The sequence below is a fragment of the Eubalaena glacialis genome, chromosome 5 (genome assembly GCF_028564815.1).
Source record: "Eubalaena glacialis isolate mEubGla1 chromosome 5, mEubGla1.1.hap2.+ XY, whole genome shotgun sequence".
Lineage (NCBI taxonomy): Eukaryota > Metazoa > Chordata > Mammalia > Artiodactyla > Balaenidae > Eubalaena > Eubalaena glacialis.
Window position 1 is genome coordinate 66,062,337 of NC_083720.1, and position 23,823 is coordinate 66,086,159.

The 23,823-nt window shown below is 40.1% G+C and overlaps 1 protein-coding gene across 1 annotated transcript in view; it reads right to left on the reverse strand.

The window, feature by feature from the left end:
• The window catches only part of UGDH (UDP-glucose 6-dehydrogenase), a 29,852-nt gene extending 7,569 nt beyond the window's left edge, over positions 1 to 22,283 (reverse strand). Inside the window, exons 1-6 of the mRNA XM_061191329.1 lie at positions 21,961 to 22,283; positions 13,940 to 14,108; positions 5,240 to 5,341; positions 2,472 to 2,672; positions 2,163 to 2,360; positions 1,549 to 1,696 (exon numbers count right to left, since the gene is read on the reverse strand). Coding sequence (XP_061047312.1) covers positions 1,549 to 1,696; positions 2,163 to 2,360; positions 2,472 to 2,672; positions 5,240 to 5,341; positions 13,940 to 14,101 — 811 coding nt within the window. The 5' untranslated portion in view covers positions 14,102 to 14,108; positions 21,961 to 22,283. The remainder of the gene's footprint in view (positions 1 to 1,548; positions 1,697 to 2,162; positions 2,361 to 2,471; positions 2,673 to 5,239; positions 5,342 to 13,939; positions 14,109 to 21,960) is intronic.
• Between the last annotated feature and the right edge of the window lie 1,540 nt (positions 22,284 to 23,823).

Below are 23,823 nucleotides of genomic sequence, written 5' to 3' on the forward strand. Positions count from 1 at the left end.
AGTTGCGGCATGCAGGCCCTAGAGGGCGCAGGCTCAGTAGTCCTGGCGCGCAGGCACTAGCGCGTGTAGGCTTCAGTAGTTGTGGCTCACAGGCTTAGCTGCTCCATGGCATGTGGGATCTTCCCGGACCAGGGATCGAACTCATGTCCCCTGCACTGGCAGGCGGATTCTTTTTTTTTTTAAACATCTTTATTGGAGTATAATTGCTTTACAATGTTGTGTTAGTTTCTGCTGTATAACAAAGGCAGGTGGATTCTTAACCACTGCGCCACCAGGGAAGTCCCGGTTATAAGGATTAATAATTAAGATATATCAAGCTCAGAACTTGGTGCATAATACGCCTTCAGTAAATAGGAGCTATTTTTATTAAATGGCCACTAGGAGAAAATATCAAAAAGATAGAAAAGGCCAGGGAAATCAGTACTGAGAAATGGCATAAAGCCCCAGAAATACAGGAAAGACTGTCTATGGCCCAATCTGTAAAAGACTCTATTTACCTTTACATCAATCTTATTAACCTATATGCAAAAAAAGTATCGTCAGTTCTTGTTAAACTCAGTAATTATGTTCTACAGATTTGCCACAAACGCTGAATTAGCAAATACTGAAGCACTGCTCCTAGGCGAAATACAGCATTAGGTTCCTGTGAGCTTCTGGTCACATTTTTGCCAACTGATCAACATAATCTTGTTTTATGTGTATTTCTGTTTAAAGACACCTTATTTAAAAATATTGTTGATTCATTAACATTGAACTCACAGCCAATAATAGCACTATAACTCATGCCTGAATGAATGAAGCTTATCAAACCACATGTATTTTCTCTGTAAGGCACATCATAGCATGCTGATGCTTTGGAACACTAGACAAAACTTCAGCAATATGCTTGGGGGCCATTTTAAACAGTGAAATCACAGGGAAAAAAGCACAAAAATGCAGCATTAAATAGACCACAAAAAGAGCACTTATTTGCAGTATGAGAGCTAAAACAAGAAGGTATGAGTATTGCCTTATTCAACTTCAGCTGGGAATATATGTGTTGGGTGACTCAAATTTTTTGCTGCTCTGTTCATGTCTGCAAATGACCACATGAGTATTGATGTTGGGTTACAAATACATTTTATCAAGTAGGCTAATTCACAAATATGGAATCCACAAATAATGAGGATTGACTGTAGTTCACCAAGGTCACATTTCCATAATTGTATTAGTAGGAAAAGCAAATGATAAGGAATTTTTTCCTATTTGCTTCAATAAGGTGTTACATGATTTCCTATGTGGTCTCCCAAACTTATTCTACCTAAATGTTCTAACAAAATACTAATATATTCCTCCTAAATCACTGAACTATGTTTATCTACCAATCAGTCAGTAATTATTAAACAATATAAGTAACAGTTGCCTCACTTAGAAAGTCCCTGATAGGCTGAAGCCTACATGTATAATGGAATCATTATTTTAAGGGCATTTAAATTAAGCAAAGGCTTCCTTAAAGTTAAAGACCTAGCTAAATGAACCTACTTTATGTACAGAAAAATTTCAACTTACCAACACTGGCTTTCAGAAACTTATTTCCAATTCTCTGGTCCATTCCAATGGCTGTTGCCACCTCTTCTATATCAGCTCCTGTTGCTTCACAGAGGGCACTTATAGAGTTAATGCTGCTGATTCTCTGTGCTAGAAAAGCATTTGCTGCCTTAAAAGAAAAAAAAGGAAGAATACGATGAGCTAAAATAAAAAATTTATATATCCGTATTATATTTCATTGAGTTTATCCAAATTACTTAGGGAGATATAAAAGTTACTGATGGGCTCAATTTGCGGAGGCAATGGGTGGGTTGGTAAGGGAAAATGTTTTAAATTAGAGAAGAAAGATGATGAAGAAAGGGTAAAAGAAGGGAAAGAGTGATTTTTAAAATTACTATTTTAATTAATTACATTAATAGTAATGTAATTACTATTTTCTTTTACATATTCCAGAATATTTTATACCCAAATATTTGATCCCCTTGTGAATATTATTTCATAATATACAAGAATATTATCTTCAAAAGCGTTATCTTTTTATTAATATTAAGAAAGTACCTGTGTAGCTTATCAGGGTTAAGAGAAATAAGTCCTTGGCTTTAAATTTAATAGAGAGTTGAGTGCTGTGTACCAACCAGTTTGGAAAGTTCTGAAGACCAAGTATTAGTGGTGAGGATCTTTTCTCTGGGAACCCAGTGCTCATACACAGCACACAGTGCCTGCACAGCTCTCTGACCCTCTGGGGTTTCATCCCCTCCAATCAGTACTCTGTCTGGGTTCTTCAGGTCCTTGATGGCCGTTCCTTCTGCCAAGAACTCAGGGTTGGACAGCACCTAGACTCCCAACGCAAAGGAAAGTTTTAAGCTAGAATTAATTACGGACAACTTTAAAGCATCGATATTTACATAAGAAGAGCCAGATTCTAATGCTTCCTTTTTTTATACCTGTAAATTCAAGTTGGGTTTTGTGTTTGCATCAAATATTCGACGAATACTCTCTGCTGCCCTCACTGGGACTGTGCTTTTCTCAGTCACAATTTTGTACCCGTATGAGTTTTGCACAATGCGTCTAGCACAAGCTTCAATGTACTTCAGATCTGCTGCGCGGCCTTTCCCCATTCCGTAGGTTTTGGTTGGAGTGTTCACCTGATGAAAGTATACGGGATTAAGAACAGAGTATGAGATATTCACTGATTTCAAGATATGCCCTGGACCATCAACTGACTAGTCAACTGGGAAGTTAACATCATTAGGAGCCCTGGTTTCACCCTCTATTAGTTCCATGGAAATAATATTTTATGAGAACTCATTCAGTACATTTCTGTTGAGAAGCTACTATATATGTGTCAGAATCAGGGCAGGCAAGTTCCAAGCTAAGCCTGCAGATATAAAGATGAAAGAGACTCCAAAAGGAGTTCACAGTCTGAAATGAAATGTAAGTTTTCTCTTTCTTCCTCTCTTGATGGTATGTAATATATTATCCTGGTCTTTAAAACTAAACTTTAAACTCCTTTTTATTCTCCTTTTTTATAGACCTATATCAATAGGTTTTTTAAAATGTCTGCAGTATCATTCACAAATGCTTTCTTGGCTCATTAGAGCTAGAAATTATCTAGCGTCTTCAAGATACAGAATACTATGTAGACAAAGACTATCATATAGAAAGAAAAATAAATCATGAGTCCAGAGCCTAGGCATTTAATTTTGGCTTAGCTGTATCATGTAAACTTGGAGAAGTGTGGCTGCCTTTGTCTCAATGACCTCATTGGTAAATGAGAATAACACACTCTCTAAAATCTAACACACAAGTTTTATAACACTCTCGTAAAAATGAAAGTACTCTGAAAAGTCTAAAATTCTATGTAGGAATAATTTTTGAACCAGTAAGTAGCACCAACTGTCTTCTCTTGACAAGCTTATAACTTAATGGGAGACTAAATAAAGGAATCAAGCCAAAATAAATCAAAACGTGAAGATTGGGTTGAGGTATAAAAAGCAGGAGGAAAAAGTTGTTTATATGCATGGAACAACTTAGGAAAAGACTTAGACGTGGAAGTAAGGGTGCAGTGGAACACAGAAGGGCAAAAATGGTTAATGGGATAATGTGAAACATGCCAGAGATGGGGATGATCAGATGGCTTCCCTGGGAAAGGAGCTCTGAAGATAACAACTGAAAACTGATTCAATAGTATAAAACTATTTCTACCTGGAATTTGCCTAAAAATAATTTGGGTAATCTGGGGTGGGAGGAAAGGGAGAGAAGTAGTAAATAAATCAAGATCAGCCATGAAAACTGTTGACAATGGGGTTCACTATATTGTTGGTTTCATTTTTTGTATAAGTTTGGTGTTTTCCCCAATGAAAAGTATACAACAGGCACATTAAAAAAAAACCAAAAAACAAAAAACTGATGCAGAGAATAATGGGAACTAGGTAGGAGTTATACTACAATAAATTACCCTAACAGGCACACAAAGTAATAGCTTGGAAAGATTTAAGGCAGCTCAGGCTAGATCGGCAGAGAAGCAAGCGTAAAATCAGCTATCTGTGCCAGACCACACTAAGGTGAACTCTATTGCCTTAAGAATAGATACTTAAAAAAATTTTTTTTCGTATAGAAAAGTCCCCTATTCCTATTCCAGGCTATGGTTATCCAAATGTTGGACTAAGGTAACTTCTTGATTTTCTCCAAGCATCTAGCTACTCCAAAATAATTTCTCCTTTTCTATGCCTCTACCCTACCTCCTGCATGCTTAAGTAGAAGACTGGGTAGGTTAGTCATAGAAGTGGCACCAATTTCTCTGAAGTAATTTTAAAAAAGAGAGACTGAATTCATAACACAGTTTTACCAAGGGTTTCATTACTACTTTCTTCTGGAGTTCCTATTTCTTCACAGTACTGATTTTGTCTCAATGCACAATCAATTCAACATCATCTCTGCTCTGTGGACCCCATGGTGTTTACCTCATGGAACCCAGTCAAAGCTCACACCACTGGCTTTCCCTTTATTCCTTAAGGCTGTACAGGTCTTGAGTCATATAACACCTTAGCTCAGCCACCAATTGGTGATAACTATACCATCACACACAGAATATTTGAGTAGATGTTTACCAGGACAGCAAGAAAAAAGTTACCTTGGTTCAAATATTGAATTATCTATCAGAGTGTATTCCCAAGCATTCATTCTAATTTTTCATTACAAAGGTACAACAGTTAAGCCATATTATGAGTTGAAGGTGTCTGTGGACTAGCCTAATAACCTAACAAACATATGCCGAGTTCTAAACAATTAATTTAAAATGACTTTTGGAACATAAACTCATCTAAATAGGAGATGCCTGTAAGTTTGCAGCAAACTTTACCTGTTTCTTTTTATCTCACTTCCACCACGCAGTGGAAACAAGAAATGATGAAATACATATACTATCACCATATGTGCTCACACATGCTCACATGTTACCAGCACTTCCTAATTCTAGATCTCATATTAGAAACTTTCTCTGAACTTATTTGTTTAATGATCTGAAATGATCAGATGATTACAGAGTTTGGTGAAGTGTTGGATAAACTTAGTGATAATCAAAATTCAATTGGACAACTCTATACTAAGTAATGCTGTGGCTTAATACCAATGGCTTTACTATTAAAATACAATGAAACTTCTGTATAGACAAGAATACATTAAAACTCACACAGCAAAGGAAAATACTTACAGAAATAAATACAAGATCAGCTTCTTTAATGGCATCATCAATATTGGTAGAAAAAAATAGATTTTTTCCTCGACAGGATTCTACCACTTCTTTTAGTCCTGGCTAAAAAGAAAAAAGAAAAGAAGTTGTACATACATTTTACCAGTCATATGAGATAACCCAATAGTACAGAATTACATTCATTAAGGGGAAGGTCATGTGTAATTTAAAGGTCTAGATTTGCTCTCAAATAACACCTCTGTAGAAAAATCAAAGATTATACTGGTACCAAAGGCCATCAGGTGTACATTATGTAACAAATAAAGCAAACCTGAACTTGCCACAATTAAAGCAGCAGATTAATTTAATGCATGTCATTCTTTACCATGTTCCGGACTACTTCATAAGAGTTAACAATTAACTCCAAGTATCAACACAATCATCAGAAAAGTCAAAAGTCTTTGTGGTTTCAAGCAAACATTTGATTTTGCATTGTCACTAGAATACAGGTTTTTACTCCCAAGAATTCAGGCCATAGAATACAGGCCATTCAGAGTGGTTGTGAAACAGTCTTTACTCTACACATACATAAATATATATTTTTTCTAAGTCCCATTATAAGAAACACTTCTATTAAAAAAATTGTTACTTTTCCCATACAATTTAACAGGAGACATAATTAAGAATTTTGAGCTGTACAACACCACCTAACAAGTATTCTTGCCTCCACCCCCCAAAAAAATCAGGTCTAAATCTGATCAGACCAGTCCAATCAGCAAAATCTGTTTATCTACAGGATAAACAACCTGGTTTCTTCAATAAACAAACCGAAGAGAAAAACAAAGAGAGATTAAAATATTGTGGTCTTGGGACTTCCCTGGTGGCACAGTGGATAAGACTCCACGCTCTCAATGCAGGGGGCCTGGGTTCAATCCCTGGTCAGGGAACTAGATCCCACATGCATGCTGCAACTAAAAGTTTGCATGCCGCAACTAAGGCGCCAGCGAGACACAACTAAGGAGCCCTGGAGCCACAACTAAGGAGCCATGGAGCCACAACTATGGAGCCCATGTGCTGCAACTAAGACGTGGCACGACCAAATAAATAAATTAAAAAAAAAAAAATATTGTGGTGTTAGGGAATTCCCTGGCGGTCCAGTGGTTAGGACTCTGTGCTTCCACTGCAGAGGGCACAGGTTTGACCCCTGGTCAGGGAACTAAGATCCCACATGTTGTGCAGTGAGGCAAAAAAAAAAAAAAAATATATATATATATAATATATATGTATATAGTGATCTTAAAAGACACTTACGTGATACAAATCTATTGCAATATATGGCTCTTACTTGGATTCTGATTCAAATAAACCATGGAGGGGAAGGACATGTTTAAGAAGTCTTAAAAACCAAAGCAAAACAGACCTTCTTCTCTCCTGGGAGAGAAGGTTCAAATAATATCCAAAATATTATGGATGTATAGAAAACTATATAGCAAAGTAAAAAGTCAATTCAGGGGCATAGGTCTAGAATTATATCCAGAGGTAATTCACTTCTCTTCATGGTTCTGTGGACTTTTAACATAAGCAATCAGAGAAAGTGTAAAATGTAAATTCAAAATTTCTATTAGTTTGGCTAAAATGTATAACAGGACCAGCAAAATATATGAACCACTGCACCATGAATATAGTGTCACTAATTATGGCAACTGGTTCCTTAGTTATTTTGACTAGGTTCTAGAAAATAAGAGTAAAAGGTTATGGAGTTGGAATTTTACAGAGAAGATTTAATTCAATCCTATATAATCTCCTAACATTTAAATTAAAGTAACCTAAAATCAGAGCAATGCAGAATTTATACTAAGTCTTAATAAGACCTCAAAATGAACAACTACATTATTCCGTTAAAATCAATGGGATATTTGTAGATATCCAAAATGGATGCAGAAGCAGTTGATAATATAGGTTCTACCTCTTATTAGATTCATTATGTAATTTTCATAAGTAGTATTTAGAATTTATATGGCACTTTTTATGGAAGAAAAATCCTTTCACAGGATAAAATTAGCTTTCATTTTACTCAGAAAAAGCAAAGCAAATTATCCATTTTGGCTTTTTAGAAGTAGTTATTACATTGTTTTTTTAATGAACAAAGTTAACAAAAAAGCAATGACTATTCAATAAATATGGCAACACAAAACAGAATGTTTTCATTGGTTCTTTTGTTTGTTTGGGTTTTTTTGGCCACACTGTGCAGCTTGTGGGACCTTAGTTCCCCAACCAGGGATTGAACCCGTGCCCTTGGCAGTGAAACTGTGGAGTCCTAACCACTGGACCACCCGGGAATTCCCTTCATTGTTAAATATTAAGAGTTTCTATAATGCTGTTCCCTGAGTAAAAACTTGAATATCTTATTACCATATTTCATCTGACAGTCATTACTATTTACTTCTCAGGTGGTAAAAATGACTACTTTTTTATTAACATAGTTTTGACCCATAAAATATAAGCCTATAAGACTAGAAAGAACGACAATGAACACATAAATTCATGGACCCTAAGTACATTTATCTGGGTTTTTATGTAGCCTGGTAATCTTTTTACTTGTCCTCTCATTCTGAGATTACTGCTCCAACCTCCACTACATCTTCTTCAGAGTAGCTGGCCTCCCACTTTCAGACAATTGAGATGACCAACGTTTCAGTCACTTTTATTTCCTGTTCCCACCAACAAAACAGTATCTTCATCCGGCCTTGTTTACTTCCCTCCAGTCTCTGAGAAAGAGGCTTTCAAGGCCAATTCCTCTTCTTGTGTTTTTGATCCCATCATCTTTGCTATTTTTCTAGACTTTATTCCATCAATTAGCCCCTTTCTTCTTATACTTTTGACCTTTCCTTCTCTATGTGATTTGTCTACCTTCGTTTATTAACATGCTTGATTCTTTATCAACCATAGGAAAAAATATAATTTTTAAAAATCACTGCTTTTGCGCTTCTCTGGTGGCGCAGGGGTTAAGAATCCGCCTGCCAGTGCAGGGGACACGGGTTCGAGCCCTGGTCCAGGAAGATCCCACATGCCATAGAGCAACTATGCCCACGTGCCACAACTACTGAGCCCGTGCGCCTAGAGCCTGTGCTCCGCAACAAGAGAAGCCACCACAATGAGAAGCCGGCGCACCGCAACGAAGACCCAACGCAACCAAAAATAAATTAAAAAAAAAAATCACTGCTTTTACCCTGTGTCCCTCTCCGGTGACCACCCCCTTTATTTCCTTCTAATTAAACCTTTTAAAAGAAGAGTCTTACTCCTTTTCTACACTCTCTCATTTCTTCTATCTCTTACCTTTTGTAATTGTTCTTGTAAAAGTTACAATGGCCCCCATAATACCGAATTTCATGAGTATGTCTCTGTTCTTATTTCCCCTGTGTTTGGAAGAATTGACAGCTTACTCATTCATTCAGCAAATATTGATATTTGTTGAGCACTTACTAAGTACTGGTCACTGTGTTCGTCACTCATAATCAAGACATATACATTTTTATGGAGCTTGCGCTACTAAAACTCTTCTGGTTTTTGGTTGACCTTCTCTGAACTACTCTTCAGTGCTTCTCTAAGGCATTTCTTCCTCCACCCCTCATCAAACATTAGCATTTTGACCCCATGCTCTGTTCTCTCTACAGGCTCTTCTTGGGAGAGCTCAACTACTCTGACTTTAACTACTGCCTGCATAATTTACTTTTTTAACTTCCTGCATAATCTTAAGTTTACATCTTCAGCCCTGAATTTCTTTTTTTTTGGCCATGCTGCACGGCTTGTGGGATCTTAGTTCCCTGACCAGGGTCTGAACCCAGGCCATGGCAGTGAAGGTGCTAAGTCCTAACCACTGGACCGCCAGGGAATTCCCCAGCCCTGAATTCTTGAATATCATTCTAGATTCCTTCCTCTACTTCATCCTTCTTGAATCAACAATCAAGTCTGATCATTTTTCCTTCTAAATATTTCTCTTGGGAATTCCTTGGTCATATACCAGAAGCCGCGGGGTAAGGCCAAAAAAAAATTTCTCCAATTAGTCTAGTGAGTTTCGGAGTGAATGGAGTGAGGGTGGAACAACTATCAAGGAGGCTGTGTACTCAAAAGAGTTCATTAAATATTATAATTACATATTAGTTATCTTTTCTTTATCAGTGACCAGGAGTTAAACATTAGTCACCAAAAGAGACTCTCTGATATGAAAACTTGGTATTTACAATGAAAAATCAATGCCATAGATTTTTATAATATCATTGAAAACAAATATCTGCTTGGTTGGGTATTTTTTTTTAATTTTATTTATGTATGTATGTATGTATTTATTTGGCTGCGTTGGGTCTTTGTTGCTGCGCGCGGGCTTTCTCTAGTTGTGGCAAGCGGGGGCTACTCTTTGTTGCGGTGCTCAGGCTTCTCACCGCAGTGGCTTCTCTTGTTGTGGAGCACGGGCTCTAGGCGCACGGGCTTTAGTAGTTGTGGCATGTGGCCTTCAGTAGTCGTGGCTCACGGGCTCCACAGGCTCAGTAGTTGTGGTGCATGGCCTTAGTTGCTCCCCAGCATGTGGGATCTTCCCAGACCAGGGCTCGAACCCGTGTCCCCTGCATTGGCAGGCGGATTCTTAACCACTGCGCCACCAGAGAAGTCCCTTGTTTGTGTGTTTTTTAATGCATAATAGAATACAAATTTAAGGAGGAGGTTGACTGCAAAGGTATCTAAGGTTTCTCTGGAAATAAAAATATTTCTTTGCCTTGTCCAAGGTAGATCAGTATAAAGTCACAAGTAGTAACGATATCTATAAGCTACTCAGTAAAGGAATTCAGAAAGCAGCATGAATTCTGGTTAAACCTGCCATTTGTTTTTCTTCTTTTATAGTTCTTCCTGTTTGACATTTCACATAACATTTTACATCGCCTATATGGCCAAGGAAATGTGCAGGAATAGTTAGTTCTACAACATAAAATAAACAAAAAATGGAACAAAGGCCTAACATATCTTTGAAAATGGATAATTGGGACACACAGTTCATTTCCACAAGTTTTGTTTTGTCTTTTTAAATACATGCTACAGAAATCATTTATTTTCTTCTGATTTATAAATTTCTTAAGCAGGTGTCTTTTAACAACTGATGTGTAAGAAAGACACATGAAAATTATAAGCCTCAAGTCATTTACTTGCTAAGAGGAAAATCATTCTACTTGTTAAGAAGATTCCCTCTAGAATTTTAAAGTAGCAGTGCCATGTTTTTAACCTCCAAAGTCAGCTGGGTTGTTTTTTTTTTTAAAGATTCCATTTCCTTTGCAGGCTACAACTAAATAGTGCAGAACTAAAATAGCTGCTTCGGTTGTCATCATCTAATTTTGTGGAGTAGACAGATTAAAAATGAGATAAAAATAAGACTTTAAAGACCAAATAATTACAACCATTAAATAAAGCCAATACAATTATGGGACATAAGAGTTCTGAGAACTCAGACGTTGCTTCTAATGAGCACAGTGCTAGCTAGACTTTCAAATCTTTTATATTCTATTTAAAGCGATTTAAAGAAGAAAAAATTTATTCATGAAATAAAACTGTGAAACAACAAGAAATACTTTTGTTTCTTTGTTTATAAAAGCTAGGTTATTGAGAAAAAACAAGTAAGATGTGGGAAAAAATCATCTTAGATCTTAACTCTTTTCATCTAACTATATATCCCAATTGGATTCAATATCAATGTAGAACACTTTAACTTTTAATTTTTAAAAAAGTAATGAGTATAACATGGCAAATTCAGATCATCCTCTCACTTCTTTTGTGGCTTACTGTTGTTTTTATTTGGGGTTTTTTGGTTGTTATTTATTTATTTTTATTGAAGTATAGTTGATTTACAACATTGTGTTAGTTTCAGGTCTATAGCATAGTGACTCAGTATTTTTGCAGACTGTACTCCATTATAGGTTATTACAAGATGATGGGTAAAATTCCCTGTGCTATACAGTATATCCTTGTTGCTTATCTATTTTATATACAGTAGTTTGTACCTGTTAACCCCTTACCCCTAATTTGTCCCTCCTCCCTTCCCGTTCCCCTTTAGTAGCCACAGGTTTGTTTTCTATATCTGTAGAACACACTATTTTTTTTTCCATTTATTTATTTATTTTTGGCTGTGTTGGGTCTTTGTTGCTGCGTGCAGGCTTTCTCTAATTGCCTTGAACGGGGGCTACTCTTCGCTGCAGTGCACGAGCTTCTTATTGTGGTGGCTTCTCTTGCTGCGGAGCATGGGCTCTAGGCTCACAGGCTTCAGTAGTTGTGGCACGCGGGCTTCAGTAGTTGTGGCTCGCAGGCTCTAGAGCGCAGGCTCAGTAGTTGTGGCGCACGGGCTTAGTTGCTCCGCAGCATGTGGGATCTTCCCGGATCAGGGCTCGAACCCATGTCCCCTGCAGTGGCAGGCAGATACTTAACCACTGTGCCACCAGGGAAGTCCAAACACACTATTTTTAATTTAAAGCACTGAAGTCTTTGGAAAAAGAGTTTCAGATTTCAAATAATAGAAATAGTACTAATAATAAGAATCTGGCCAGGGAATGTGCCTGGCCAACTAATTTTTTTGTTTTCTCCAAGAAAAACATCTAAATCCAATATATTATAGATAGTTTATACTTTTTTCTAGCTCAAGATAACCTTTTTATTTTGTTTTTATGTAAAATTTTTATTGAAATAAAACAAAAATACAGAAAAGTGTATATATTTTAGTATAGAAAAGTGTATAGCTCAATTTTCACACGTGAACACACTTGTGTAACCATTATCCATACAAGAATTAAAAGAACATTAACAGGGAGTTCCCTGATGGCTAGTGGTTAAAATTCTGGGCTTTCACTGCCAAGGCCTGGATTCAACCCCTGGTTGGGGAACTGAGATCCCACAAGCTGCGCAGCATGGCCAAAAAAAACCCAAAAAAACAAAAACAGTAAATCAGAGCCTGCAGTATGCCCTCTCCTAGTCTCTACAACCCCTCAAACTACCATCATGCTGAACACTATCACCAGAAATTAGTTTGCCTATATTTGAACTTTATACAAATGGGATTATACAGCATGGACTACTTTGTGTCTGACAACACATTACTTTTGTGAGAATTTAAACATATGCTTGCATGCAGGAGTAGTTTCATGGATTTTAAATACAGTATAGTATTTTACTGCAGGATTATACTACAATTTATGTATCCATTCTATTGCTAATTAACATCCAGGTTGTTTCCCATCTGGGGTCATTATGAATTGCACTGTTAATACCTGTCTTTTGGTGCATAAATGTATGCTTCTCTGTTGGATATACACCTACAGGTGGAATTTCTGGGTCAGATATGCATATTTTCAGCTTTAGTAAATACTGCTGCACAGTTTTGCAAAATGGCTGTACCAATTTACGTTCTGACCAGCAGTGTATAGAATTCCAGTTGCCCTAAATCCTTGTCAGCACTTGGTATTATCAGTAGTGATAATTTTAGCCATTCTGGTACATTTTGTGTTTGAAAAGTAGAGTATACTGCTAGCATAATTAATTACTGAATGACTGGATATAAATATGGCTCACAAGGTTTCAGATGACTTGCAGCCCTTTTATGGATATCAGAATTATAAAACCCTTAATCAAGTTATCTTTCCAAAATGTTTTTAAAAATTCCCCAAGACCTAATATAGTAGCAATGTTATATTTATATAACAGGAAAAGAAATGCTATAACACTGAGGTATTTAAATAACTATTATGGGAAGTTAATCTGGTAGAGGAAGAAAGGGTAAAGCACAAACAGAAGCTACCACACACACAGAGGGCTTTTTTATTTTTTTAATTCTAAGTCTGATTCAGATATTGGTAAATCTGTGATGTTAAGTGGCTACTAATCTATGGGTACTTTTTCATGTATTTCTATTCATAGGCCTATAAATAGCAGGCAGATTTATCTTACAGAGGCTTCCCCTTCTAAAGATCACTTAAAGACTATGGTTGATAAGAGTCTTATAAATAATAAAACTTTTCAGAAAAAAAAAGAAAAGAATATATTAATGTTGGAGAGAAAATGCTACCCTCAAATTTTCAAGTGCTTCTCTGTATGTCAAAAGCATAATATCATGAACTCATTTTACAGTGAAAATTTTTAAAAATGGAACCCTGCTTAATAAAATAGAGGCATATTTTCCTAACTATGAGTTCTCTAAATTCACAGAAATTTTGAAATTCCAATTTAAACAAATTTGTGATACTAAACACTGAATATGAAAGACACCATTTATTCATCCAAGGTTTACCTGATATAAATATAATCACCCAAAAATATAATACTTACATGAATTAATATTATAAACATCCACAGTTTTTTAATCTTTACAGATGTCACTTTTTAATTGTACTATTACCATATGGTAACCATACTAACAAACAAAATTAGAAAGTAGAGAAGATAAGAAAATTACCCATAATCTCACTCCACTAATATAACCATTATTAATATTCAATATACTTTTTTCTAGGCATTTTCCCTGGGCATATTTGACATAATTATAATTGTAATGTCCATAACATTGTGTATTTATGTTTTTTCATGTAATTTCTTATCAGTTGAAGTCATAGAATTTTATATTAAAAGTAAATTACTTAGCAAAAAGAGTAAGAAAACAAAGAGCATAAGAACAAAGCATTGTTTAATATGGTTTACCTCATAAATAGGAAGTGTAGGAGAGTTCCATGCATTGATTCTTGATTCATTGACATCAACAACCGTTACCCTGATTTCAGGGCACATATGAGCAATGACACTACATGTGGGTCCTCCAACGTAGCCTGCACCGATGCAGCAGATCTTCTTAATTTCAAACATGATTGTACTAGAAGGGAAACAGTAAGACCGTCCAACTATTGAGAACAGAAAATTTAAAGAAATCACACTGCACGTTCATCACCCTTTATAAAAACTGTCAAGGTGACAGATACTGGAAAGATTTCCTACATTCACACTCATTAAGAATTATGAAAACAATGATAATAAAAAAATAACGTTCCAATTGGATGACCTAGCCTGTTCTCAGCTGTATCAGCATGAAACATGGAAAAAATTATAGTAACTGATATTACTAAAGAAGTGTCACAAAGATTATAATGACCTAATATAGAAAGTCAAGAAGCAAAATAAAACCTTACTTAATCTTCTAACACTCTAGGGTAACTATGATTGCTGAAGGAAAATTCAAGGGTGAACACACCAGTGCAATTCTTGCTTAACTAAATGCTGGTGTACAAAGGTCAGCTTTACAACAGGTTTAGACTAAAATGAGAGATATTAAGATTAGTTCCTGGGGCTTCCCTGGTGGCACAGTTGTTGAGAATCTGCCTGCCAATGCAGGGTTCGAGCCCTGGTCTGGGAAGATCCCACATGCCGTGGAGCAACTGGGCCCGTGAGCCACAACTACTGAGCCTGTGCATCTGGAGCCTGTGCTCCACAACAAGAGAGGCCACGACAGTGAGAGGCCCGCGCACCGCGATGAAGAGTGGCCCCCGCTCGCCACAACTAGATAAAGCCCCTGCACAGAAACGAAGACCCAACACAGCCAAAATTAATTAATTAATTAATTAATTTTAAAAAAGATTAGTTCCTAAGTCCAGAATTGGCCTCTGAGATTATATTCCCTGTGCAATTTGGTTTCAGCAATTCATTTTTAGGTACTGGACAATGATCTTAAAATCTATTTCAACTTCAATCAGAAACCAGGAGATGGTTAAAAGAAAGTAATTTCTGTAGTTAGCAAAGCTGTTACACAGATTTCGATGGGTTTTTCAAAAACCAGTGAATTGATTCACTCGAATCAAAATGACAAGGGACTGAGTTATATGTAAGAATCTCAGTTTCAGTAATGAGAACGAGAACTGTCAAACTGATAAGATTCTTAGAATTTTTGTCCTAGAGAGTTTAAGAATCTGTTAGTGTATTCCTGCATGGATCAGAGAAGGTACTCTGGAAGGCTGATCTAATTACAATGCCTGGCAAGTATATCCCTATTATGAAAAAAGATACACAAAGCACATAATTAAGATGATCCAATTCCCTTTGGTCTGAATCTGTATTAATCAAACAATGCTCTAATCTTCGTTGGTTCTCTGGGTAGACTTCCCAACTGGAAGAGAATGAGCTGACAACCCATACAAGTATCCTGGTCTGTGTTAATAAGCAAGTAATCTGGCTTAAAAATTGATCTTTAGTAGTTATGATTAGCAGATATCAACTCATAGAGTCTGATCTCTAATGACTTTTTTTTTTTTTGACCACATGGCTTGTGGGATCCTAGGTCCCCGACCAGGTATCAAGATCGACCAGGGATCGAGATCAGGAGTCGAAAACCAGCCCCTCCGACCCCCACCGGCAGCGGAATAGCGGAGTCTTAATCACTGGACCGCCAGGGAATTCCCTCTAATGACTTTTTAATAACCTAAAAGAAATGGAATTTTAGTAAACCAGTAAATATGAACAGAATTTGGAATCTAATGATTCCCCAAAAGAAAGAAATATTCTTAGCAATATACATACAAAGAAATATTTTAAATGTATTTTTATTTTGAATAGGTAATAATTCATATGACTCAAACATTAAATCTGGGGAACTCCCTGGCGGTCCAGTGGTTAAGACTCGGCGCTTTCACTGCCATGGGCCCGGGTTCGATACCTGGTCAAGGAACTAAGATCCCACAAGCCAGGCGGTGCGGCCAAAAAAAAAAAAAAAAAATTCATTAAATCTCTATAACAAGGTAAACACTCAGAAGCCACACACCTACTCCATCCACATCTACTTTGCTACCCTCTACTTTGCTTCTACAAGCAACCTCTTTATTAGTATTCCAAGATTCTCCTTAGCAAAAACACTGAGCCTAGAAAAATTTACGTTTAGCAACCATATATCTTTCTTCACCCTTCTTCTGCTTTTCAATTCTGCCCTTTACACTCTCCAGGCCTCAAGTGCCCTATACATGAGGAGAAAGCATGGGGAGATAGACTGCACTGGGATTGCTAAGTGGCTAAGACTGAGCCGGATGTTCTGAAAAGCTCCCACCTGTGGGAGGGACAGCTGGCCTGGAGCAGGCTTACCAAAGATGTGTCTCCAGCGTTCACTGCTGCTGTCCCCACCTCTACAGCAGACAAGTCTTGGCATCTGGTTTCAGAAAAATTGCTTCAACTTGCTTCAGGCTTATTCCCTTCTTCTCATTCATGAAAAATTAATATTCCCAATTTAAGGATTTACTGTGTGGGCACAGCAGAGAATTTGGCCATAGAATAATATAGGTCCTGACACTCAAGTACTTAACAATTTATTCAGCGAATAATTCAATTGAAAAATGTTTATTAAAGACCCCACTATGTAACAGCCACTATTGTTCTATGTACTATAGATACAATAGTGACCATGACAGATACAGCTCCTATCTTTACATAGTTATATTCTAGTAGGAAAGCACACAAACAAAATAATGGCAGTTGTGGTAAATTCCACATAAAGGAAATAAACATGTAGCTAAGAGAGAAAGACTGCATGTGGGAAAAGGACTATTTTAGTTAGGGTAGTTAAAGAAGGACTCTCTGAGAAGGTGACTTTTAAACTGACTTAAAAGATAAAATGGAGTTAGTTGCATCCAGGTAACATGGTTAAATTACATAAGGCAGTATAATCAATTAAATGACAAAATGAGGGTTAAAGTCCAGAGGGGGGAAAAATCAAAATAAGAGGGGCTTCCCTGGTGGCGCAGTGGTTGAGAATCTGCCTGCCAATGCAGGGGACACGGGTTCGAGCCCTGGCCTGGGAAGATCCCACATGCCGTGGAGCAACTAGGCCCGTGAGCTGCAACTGCTGGGCCTGCGCGTCTGGAGCCTGTGCTCCGCAGCAAGAGAGTCCGCGATAGTGAGAGGCCCGCGCACCGCGATGAAGAGTGGCCCCCGCTTGCCGCAACTAGAGAAAGCCCTTGCACGGAAACGAAGACCCAACACAGCTAAAAATAAATAAATAATAAAAATAATAAAAATAAAGGAATTCCTTAAAAAAAAAATCAAAATAAGAAAGTATCTATATCAAGGCAAATGTAAAATCTAAGCTTGGCCTAAAGAATGAGTAGGATTTAAAAGGAAAGATAAGTGGGGAGGGCATTCCAGATGACAGGAAGGAAATAAATAAGGACTTATATACAGAAATGAGTCCAGGGCTTCCCTGGTGGCATAGTGGTTAAGAATCCGCCTGCCAATGCAGGGGACACGGGGTCAAGCCCTGGTCCGGGAAGATCCCACATGCCATGGAGCAACTAAGCCCGTGCGCCACAACTACTGAGCCTGCGCTCTAGGGCCCGCAAGCCACAACTACTGAGCCCACGTGCCACAACTACTGAAGCCCTCGCGCCTAGAGCCCGTGCTCCACAACAAGAGAAGCCACCGCAATGAGAAGCCTGCGCATCGCAACTAAGAGTAGCCCCCGCTCGCCGCAACTAGAGAAAAGCCCGCATACAGCAACGAAGGCCCAACATAGCCAAAAATAAAATAAATAAATTTAAAAAAAAAAAGAAAAGAAAAGAAATGAGTCCAAAGAAGTGAGATCTGCATAGTTGCACAAAAACGTGGGTGTTAAGAAGTAGTGAGAGGTAATAATTGTCTCAGGGTGGAAATGAATTGGAAGTGGGTCTTGAATGCCCCTTTCAGGAAAGCATGACCATAAAAATCCATGAGGCTATAATTTAATAACTTAAGGTAACACAGTTGAAAGTAACCATAACAATCAAGGCATTAATATATTAGCTAAAATCTAATAAACTCCACTGAAGAAAAAAAGGGGGAGGGGGCAAAGGGAATGATCAGCTTGGAACATGGAAAAGGGGCATTAAGAATAAGAATGATGGGGGCTTCCCTGGTGGCGCAGTGGTTGAGAATCTGCCTGCCAATGCAGGGGACACGGGTTCGAGCCCTGGTCTGGGAAGATCCCACATGCCGCGGAGCAACTAAGCCCGTGAGCCACAGTTACTGAGCCTGCGCGTCTGGAGCCTGTGCTCTGCAACAAGAGAGGCCGCGATAATGAGAGGCCCACGCACCGCGATGAAGAGTGGCCCCCACTTGCCACAACTGGAGAAAGCCCTCGCACAGAAACGAAGACCCAACACAGCCATAAATAAATAAATAAATAAATAAATAAAATAAACCCCAAAAAAAAAAGCTTTAAAAAAAAGAATAAGAATGATGGAAAAAATCTTTAAAAAAAAAAAAAAAAAAGAGTAAGAATGATGGGCTTCCCTGGTGGCGCAGTGGTTAAGACTCTGCCAGCCAATGCAGGAGACACGGGTTTGAGCCCTGGTCTGGGAAGATCTCACATGCCACAAAGCAACTAAGCCCGTGAGCCACAACTACTGAGCCTGCGCGTCTGGAGCCTGCGCTCCGCAACGGGAGAGGCCGCAACGGGAGAGGCCGCGACAGTGAGAGGCCCGCGCACCGCGATGAAGAGTCGCCCCCGCTCGCCGCAACTGGAGAAAGCCCTCGCACAGAAACTAAGACCCAACACAGCCAAAAATAAATAAATAAATAAATAAATTTATTTTTTTTTAAATATGAATAAGAATGACACAGTGCTGGGGCTTCCCTGGTGGTGCAGTGGTTAAGAATTCGCCTGCCAATGCAGGGGACATGGGTTCAAGCCCTGGTCCGGGAAGATCCCACATGCCGCAGAGCAACGAAGCCCATGCACCACAACTACTGAGCCTGCGCTCTAGAGCCCGCGAGCCACAACTACTGAGCCCGCGTGCCGCAACTACTGAAGCCCGCGTGCCTAGAGCCCGTGCTCGGCAACAAGAGAAGCCACTGCAATGAGAAGCCCGTGCACCGCAACGAAGAGTAGCCCCTGCTCGCTGCAACTAGAGAAAGCCCACGCAGCAACAAAGACCCAATGCAGCCAAAAATAAATAATAATAAATAAAATAAATTAAAAAAAAAAAAAAGAATGACACAGTGTTTATTTCAGTGCTTCTAAAGAGTGACACAGAATCTGGAAGTCAGAAGTGTTCTGGTTTCAGAGAGGTGGGGCAAGAAAAAAGCTTTCCCAATGCTTGGATGGCATATTCCCCCCAAATTCTTTGTTCTGATTCCACTATGCCTTATGAGTTCAGATTGCCAGGAATCATAATACTAGAAAGGGATGGCCTGGATTTGAGACGTAAGTATTCCAGACACTGGAATAAAGTTTCCCTACTGTAATAGCAAGTTTCCATTCTAGAGTATCCATCAGTCTCTTATGAGCTTAGTCATCATAAGTTACCTAAAGCCTCATTAACCCTTAGGTTTGTGGGAGGAAAAAAAAAAATCAACCTTCCAGATCTGCAAGGCTGAAGATCAAGTCCTGAACTGTGATGAACCTGGACTACCACTCACAGTAACCCCTTACTGGACAGGTGGCCTCTCTAATCAAAGCCAGTATATCTGGAATACCTAAAAAGTGAAATCTCAAAGGATTTTTGGACCAGAGGATCTTGTGGTGTTACCACTTAATCCATAGCCAAGAGGTTATAAGGGCAGCCTATGGCCTCAGTCTCAACCAGAACATGGTTGAACCAGAACATGGGTTGAGCCCATGATGAACTCTTGGGCTCAAGAGTTTTATAAGGTACTCCCAGGCTAACACTTCTCTGCTGCTGTTCACCTCAGCACCTAGAACAGTAGGTTCTCAATAAATATTAATTGAATGAGTAACTCAATAAGGGCCTATCTTTTTGAGATGAAGACTGGTATTTGAATATCTTTATCTCAGATGCTCGATCAGAGTATTTTTGCAGACTGTCCACAATCCTATCAATCTTTCTTCTTTAGGTAGAACTTCAGCAGAGTTACTTCTTATCTACCTTGGTTGCCACGCCATATTCAGCTTGCCTTTCAGACGGCAGCTGGGGTAAACTATTGATGGCAGGTGGGTCTGTATTATAGAACTGCATGTGTTTTAGGGTACCCCTGCGTTGCTCTTTCGTATGAAGTATGAAGTATGGCTCGCAGGTGACAATGGGAAAATTACTGAAGAAGCTAGATGTACAATCTGTGCAAGTCCAAATAAATTACCGCTTGGAAGTTTCAACAAAATCTTCAATAAGCTTTAATACGGAGCTTGATACAGTGTTACTGATACACTTTGCCTGACACAGATATCTTCTGATTCCATTTTCTATTTCTACTTTTATTTACTTTCTGACCCTCTACTGTGCTATCAGGGAAATGGGAATGTTTGCTTACTGAATGAGTCAGTTTGAAATGAGTTTTTACCTCTGTATTTTGGGAAAGTCACAGCAAACCAGGCCATTCAAAAACTACTTTTCATCTAAAATTTTACAAATTCAGATCAATATTTCAACCTAAAAGATGCGGCTAACAAATAGCGAAGCTCCTATTACAATCTAAACTGAATATAATCCCTCCACCTCCACCCCTCTTCAGTATACTCTGTATAATTACCCAGTATCTAAGGCAATGGACGTTACAGCTGGATACACCAACTTCACACATCATCTTAGACATTTCCAAAAATTAAATACTAACAGATGCCTGACCCGGGAAAAATATTTAATCAGTGAGAAAGACTGTTAACCTCATATCTAAAGGGTATCATGTAAAGCTGTGGAAATAGCAAGAGAGAAGATGGATTATGCTTATTGGTTACAGGTTTTATGTTGGAGAAAGGAGTAGTACAGCAATAGAAGAAATGAGATCCTTTCAATCAGGGTTGTCTATCCCTTACCTTAAACCAGATGCTCGGCACTAACAAGCACATATCAGAGCAGACAGTAACCTCTTTCATTTCCAGAACCACCCCCCGCTCCCCGCATCTCCCAAGAAACAGACCAGACTACTGTTGTCCATTTCACAGGGGATTTGAAGAAACTCAAAGACTCACTGTGTCTTTGAGGGCAGGCAGTCAATGAACAGCTACTCCTCTGTATATCCCTGAAAAGTTCCCTACCAGTGAATCCCTCTTTTCTATATACCAGAATTCTCGACCTTACTCAATTATTTTCCTATATATAAAGAGGCGTAATTTTTCAAGGTCTCACACAAACGCAATCTCCTGAAGCACCCAAGAAAGGCCTTCCCTAACATGAAATAAAGCCATTATATAGTGTGGCGGCCAACAATGGATTCCAGGACAGCCCATACAGATGTCACGACAGAATGAATGTCTTAGGATTTCGCCTTCAGAAGGGCTCTCTGGTTCGTTTGCTCTTTAGTTTCTTAAGAAGGGAGACCAGCGACGTGAGGAAAGCAGCAGCCCTCCATGTGAGCAGATTCTAAACACAAACAAAAGACTATGATTCTGAGACCAAAATGGGGTCCCTGACCAGAGGACCACTTCCTTTGGTGGACGTTCGGCTTTCAGAGGCGCCAGGGAAATCTCATTTAAGTCGGAAAGTGAGGAAAAGCAGAAGCAGAAAGAGAAGCGGTTGGAAGACTCGCGAGTCTTGAATTAAAAGCCCAAGCTCTCCCTCTTCCAGGGCAGCAGATCCAAAAGACTATTCCCGCCCAGAGCCCAAAAGAGGAGACGGGGGGTCGTGACACTGGGAGCCTGGGACCGAGCGCAGGGAGCGACTGGAAGCAGCGCGCACATCCCGCCCGGCTCCTTCCACATCCCGCCGGGACCCGGGAGCATCCCCACGGGGTGGCGGAGCCAGTCCGGGAAAGGCGCTTACCCACTTCCAGGCACAGACAGCGGTAACCGCTCCAATCCCGACCGCTCGGACAGCTCCTCGCTCTGGGCCGCGCAGCCGCAGCTTCAGCACTCGCGCCCTGCTCCGTGTGCTCTCCCCTCAGCGCACACCCTTCTCCGGCTGCCAAGCGCCTCACCGCGAGTCCCGGGCCCGAGCCCGTATTTAAAGGTTTCCACCCGAGAAGGCGGAGGCTTCATTCCCCCGCAGCCAAGCCCTCCCGGACTTAACCCTCCGCTGCATCCCTTCTCCCCCCTCCCGCCATTGTAGGCCGGGGCCCGCCCCTATTTCCTGCGGGGCCCAGGGGCGGTGGATGCGGGGGCGTGACTAGTCGTCGCTGGGAGGGGCGGGCCCCAGCGGGCCCCACCCCCCCGGGCGAGCCTGGGCAAATCCGCTCAGGCCAGCTCAGCGGCCCCGCCCCTGCCGCGAGCGGCGCTGGGCAGAGCTGCGTGCGCCGCGGGTCGGCCAAGGACCGAGGGCTAGGCGCCTGCTTACGCCTAGGTCAGGTTCTAGTTTCCCGGTAGTCCAAAGCCCGCTCTTGCCGTCTGGCCCCCGCTTCCCTCCCTGTGTCCCCATCCTGCCTCACAGCGCTGAGATGGTGCCGCGTGCGCGCCAGGTCAGCCATACTCTGGGGCTGCGGCCCAGGGGGACCGGAAGGTCCAGGCCCCCTTTCCGGTCTCCCCAGCAGCTTAGAGGGCCTGCCTCGTCTTTCGGGCCCCTAGACCCTGTGGATCAGACGTGGCCAGCGGCTTACTCCACTCCCACGCCTTCCGGGCCCATGGGTCCGCCGCACCCTCCGGGCCCGCGGCCCAGGGTTTAGTCAGATTACCTCCGACCCGCCGCTTCTGGGAAGGAGGCGCCTCACGTCAAAAGGATGCTGAGTCCCGTCATGACTGGACCAGTTAGTGATCCCCGTCCTGATCCCTGGGTAGAGAAGTGGGAGAGCCCTCCAGGCACATTTTCCAAATACTCCTGCCAAATTCGGGATCTGAGATGTCTGTGCATGATATATAGCAGAGAGCATGCAAGATGTAAGTGCCGCCTAAGAGGAAGTGAAATTAACGTATGGAGTCTCCCACTTTTGGTGAGAGCGGTTCTGTTCCTGTTTCCCCACTCCAAGGTCATCTTAAACGTCAAATTTAAAGAAAGAACAGTCATGACTTTTTATTTCCTCTCCTTAGATTAAGAATTACATCATCTAGATGGACTTACAGATTATCATGCCAAGTAAATCAGACAAATATATGATATTGCTTATATGTGGAATCTAAAACAAAAATGAGACAAATGAACTTATTTACAAAATAGAAGTAGACTCACAGACATAGAAAACAAACTTATGGTTAACAAAGGGGAAAGGGGAGGGAGGGATAAATTAGGAGTTTGGGATTAACACATACACACAACTGTATATAACGTAAATAACCAACAAGGACCTACTGTATAGCACAGGGAACTATACTCAAGATCTTGTAATAATCTATAATGGAAAAGAATCTGAAAAATTATATATATATATATATATATGAATAACTGAATCACTTTGCTATACACCTGAAACTAACACATTGTAAATCAACTATACTTTAATAAAAAAAATTTTTTTTTAAAGAATTACAGGGCTTCCCTGGTGGCGCAGTGGTTGAGAATCTGCCTGCCAATGCAGGAGACACGGGTTCGAGCCCTGGTCTGGGAAGATCCCACATGCCGCGGAGCAAATGGGCCCGTGAGCCACAATTACTGAGCCTGCGCGTCTGGAGCCTGTGCTCTGCAACAAGAGAGGCCGCGATAGTGAGAGGCCCGCGCACCGCGATGAAGAGTGGCCCCCGCTTGCCACAACTAGAGAAA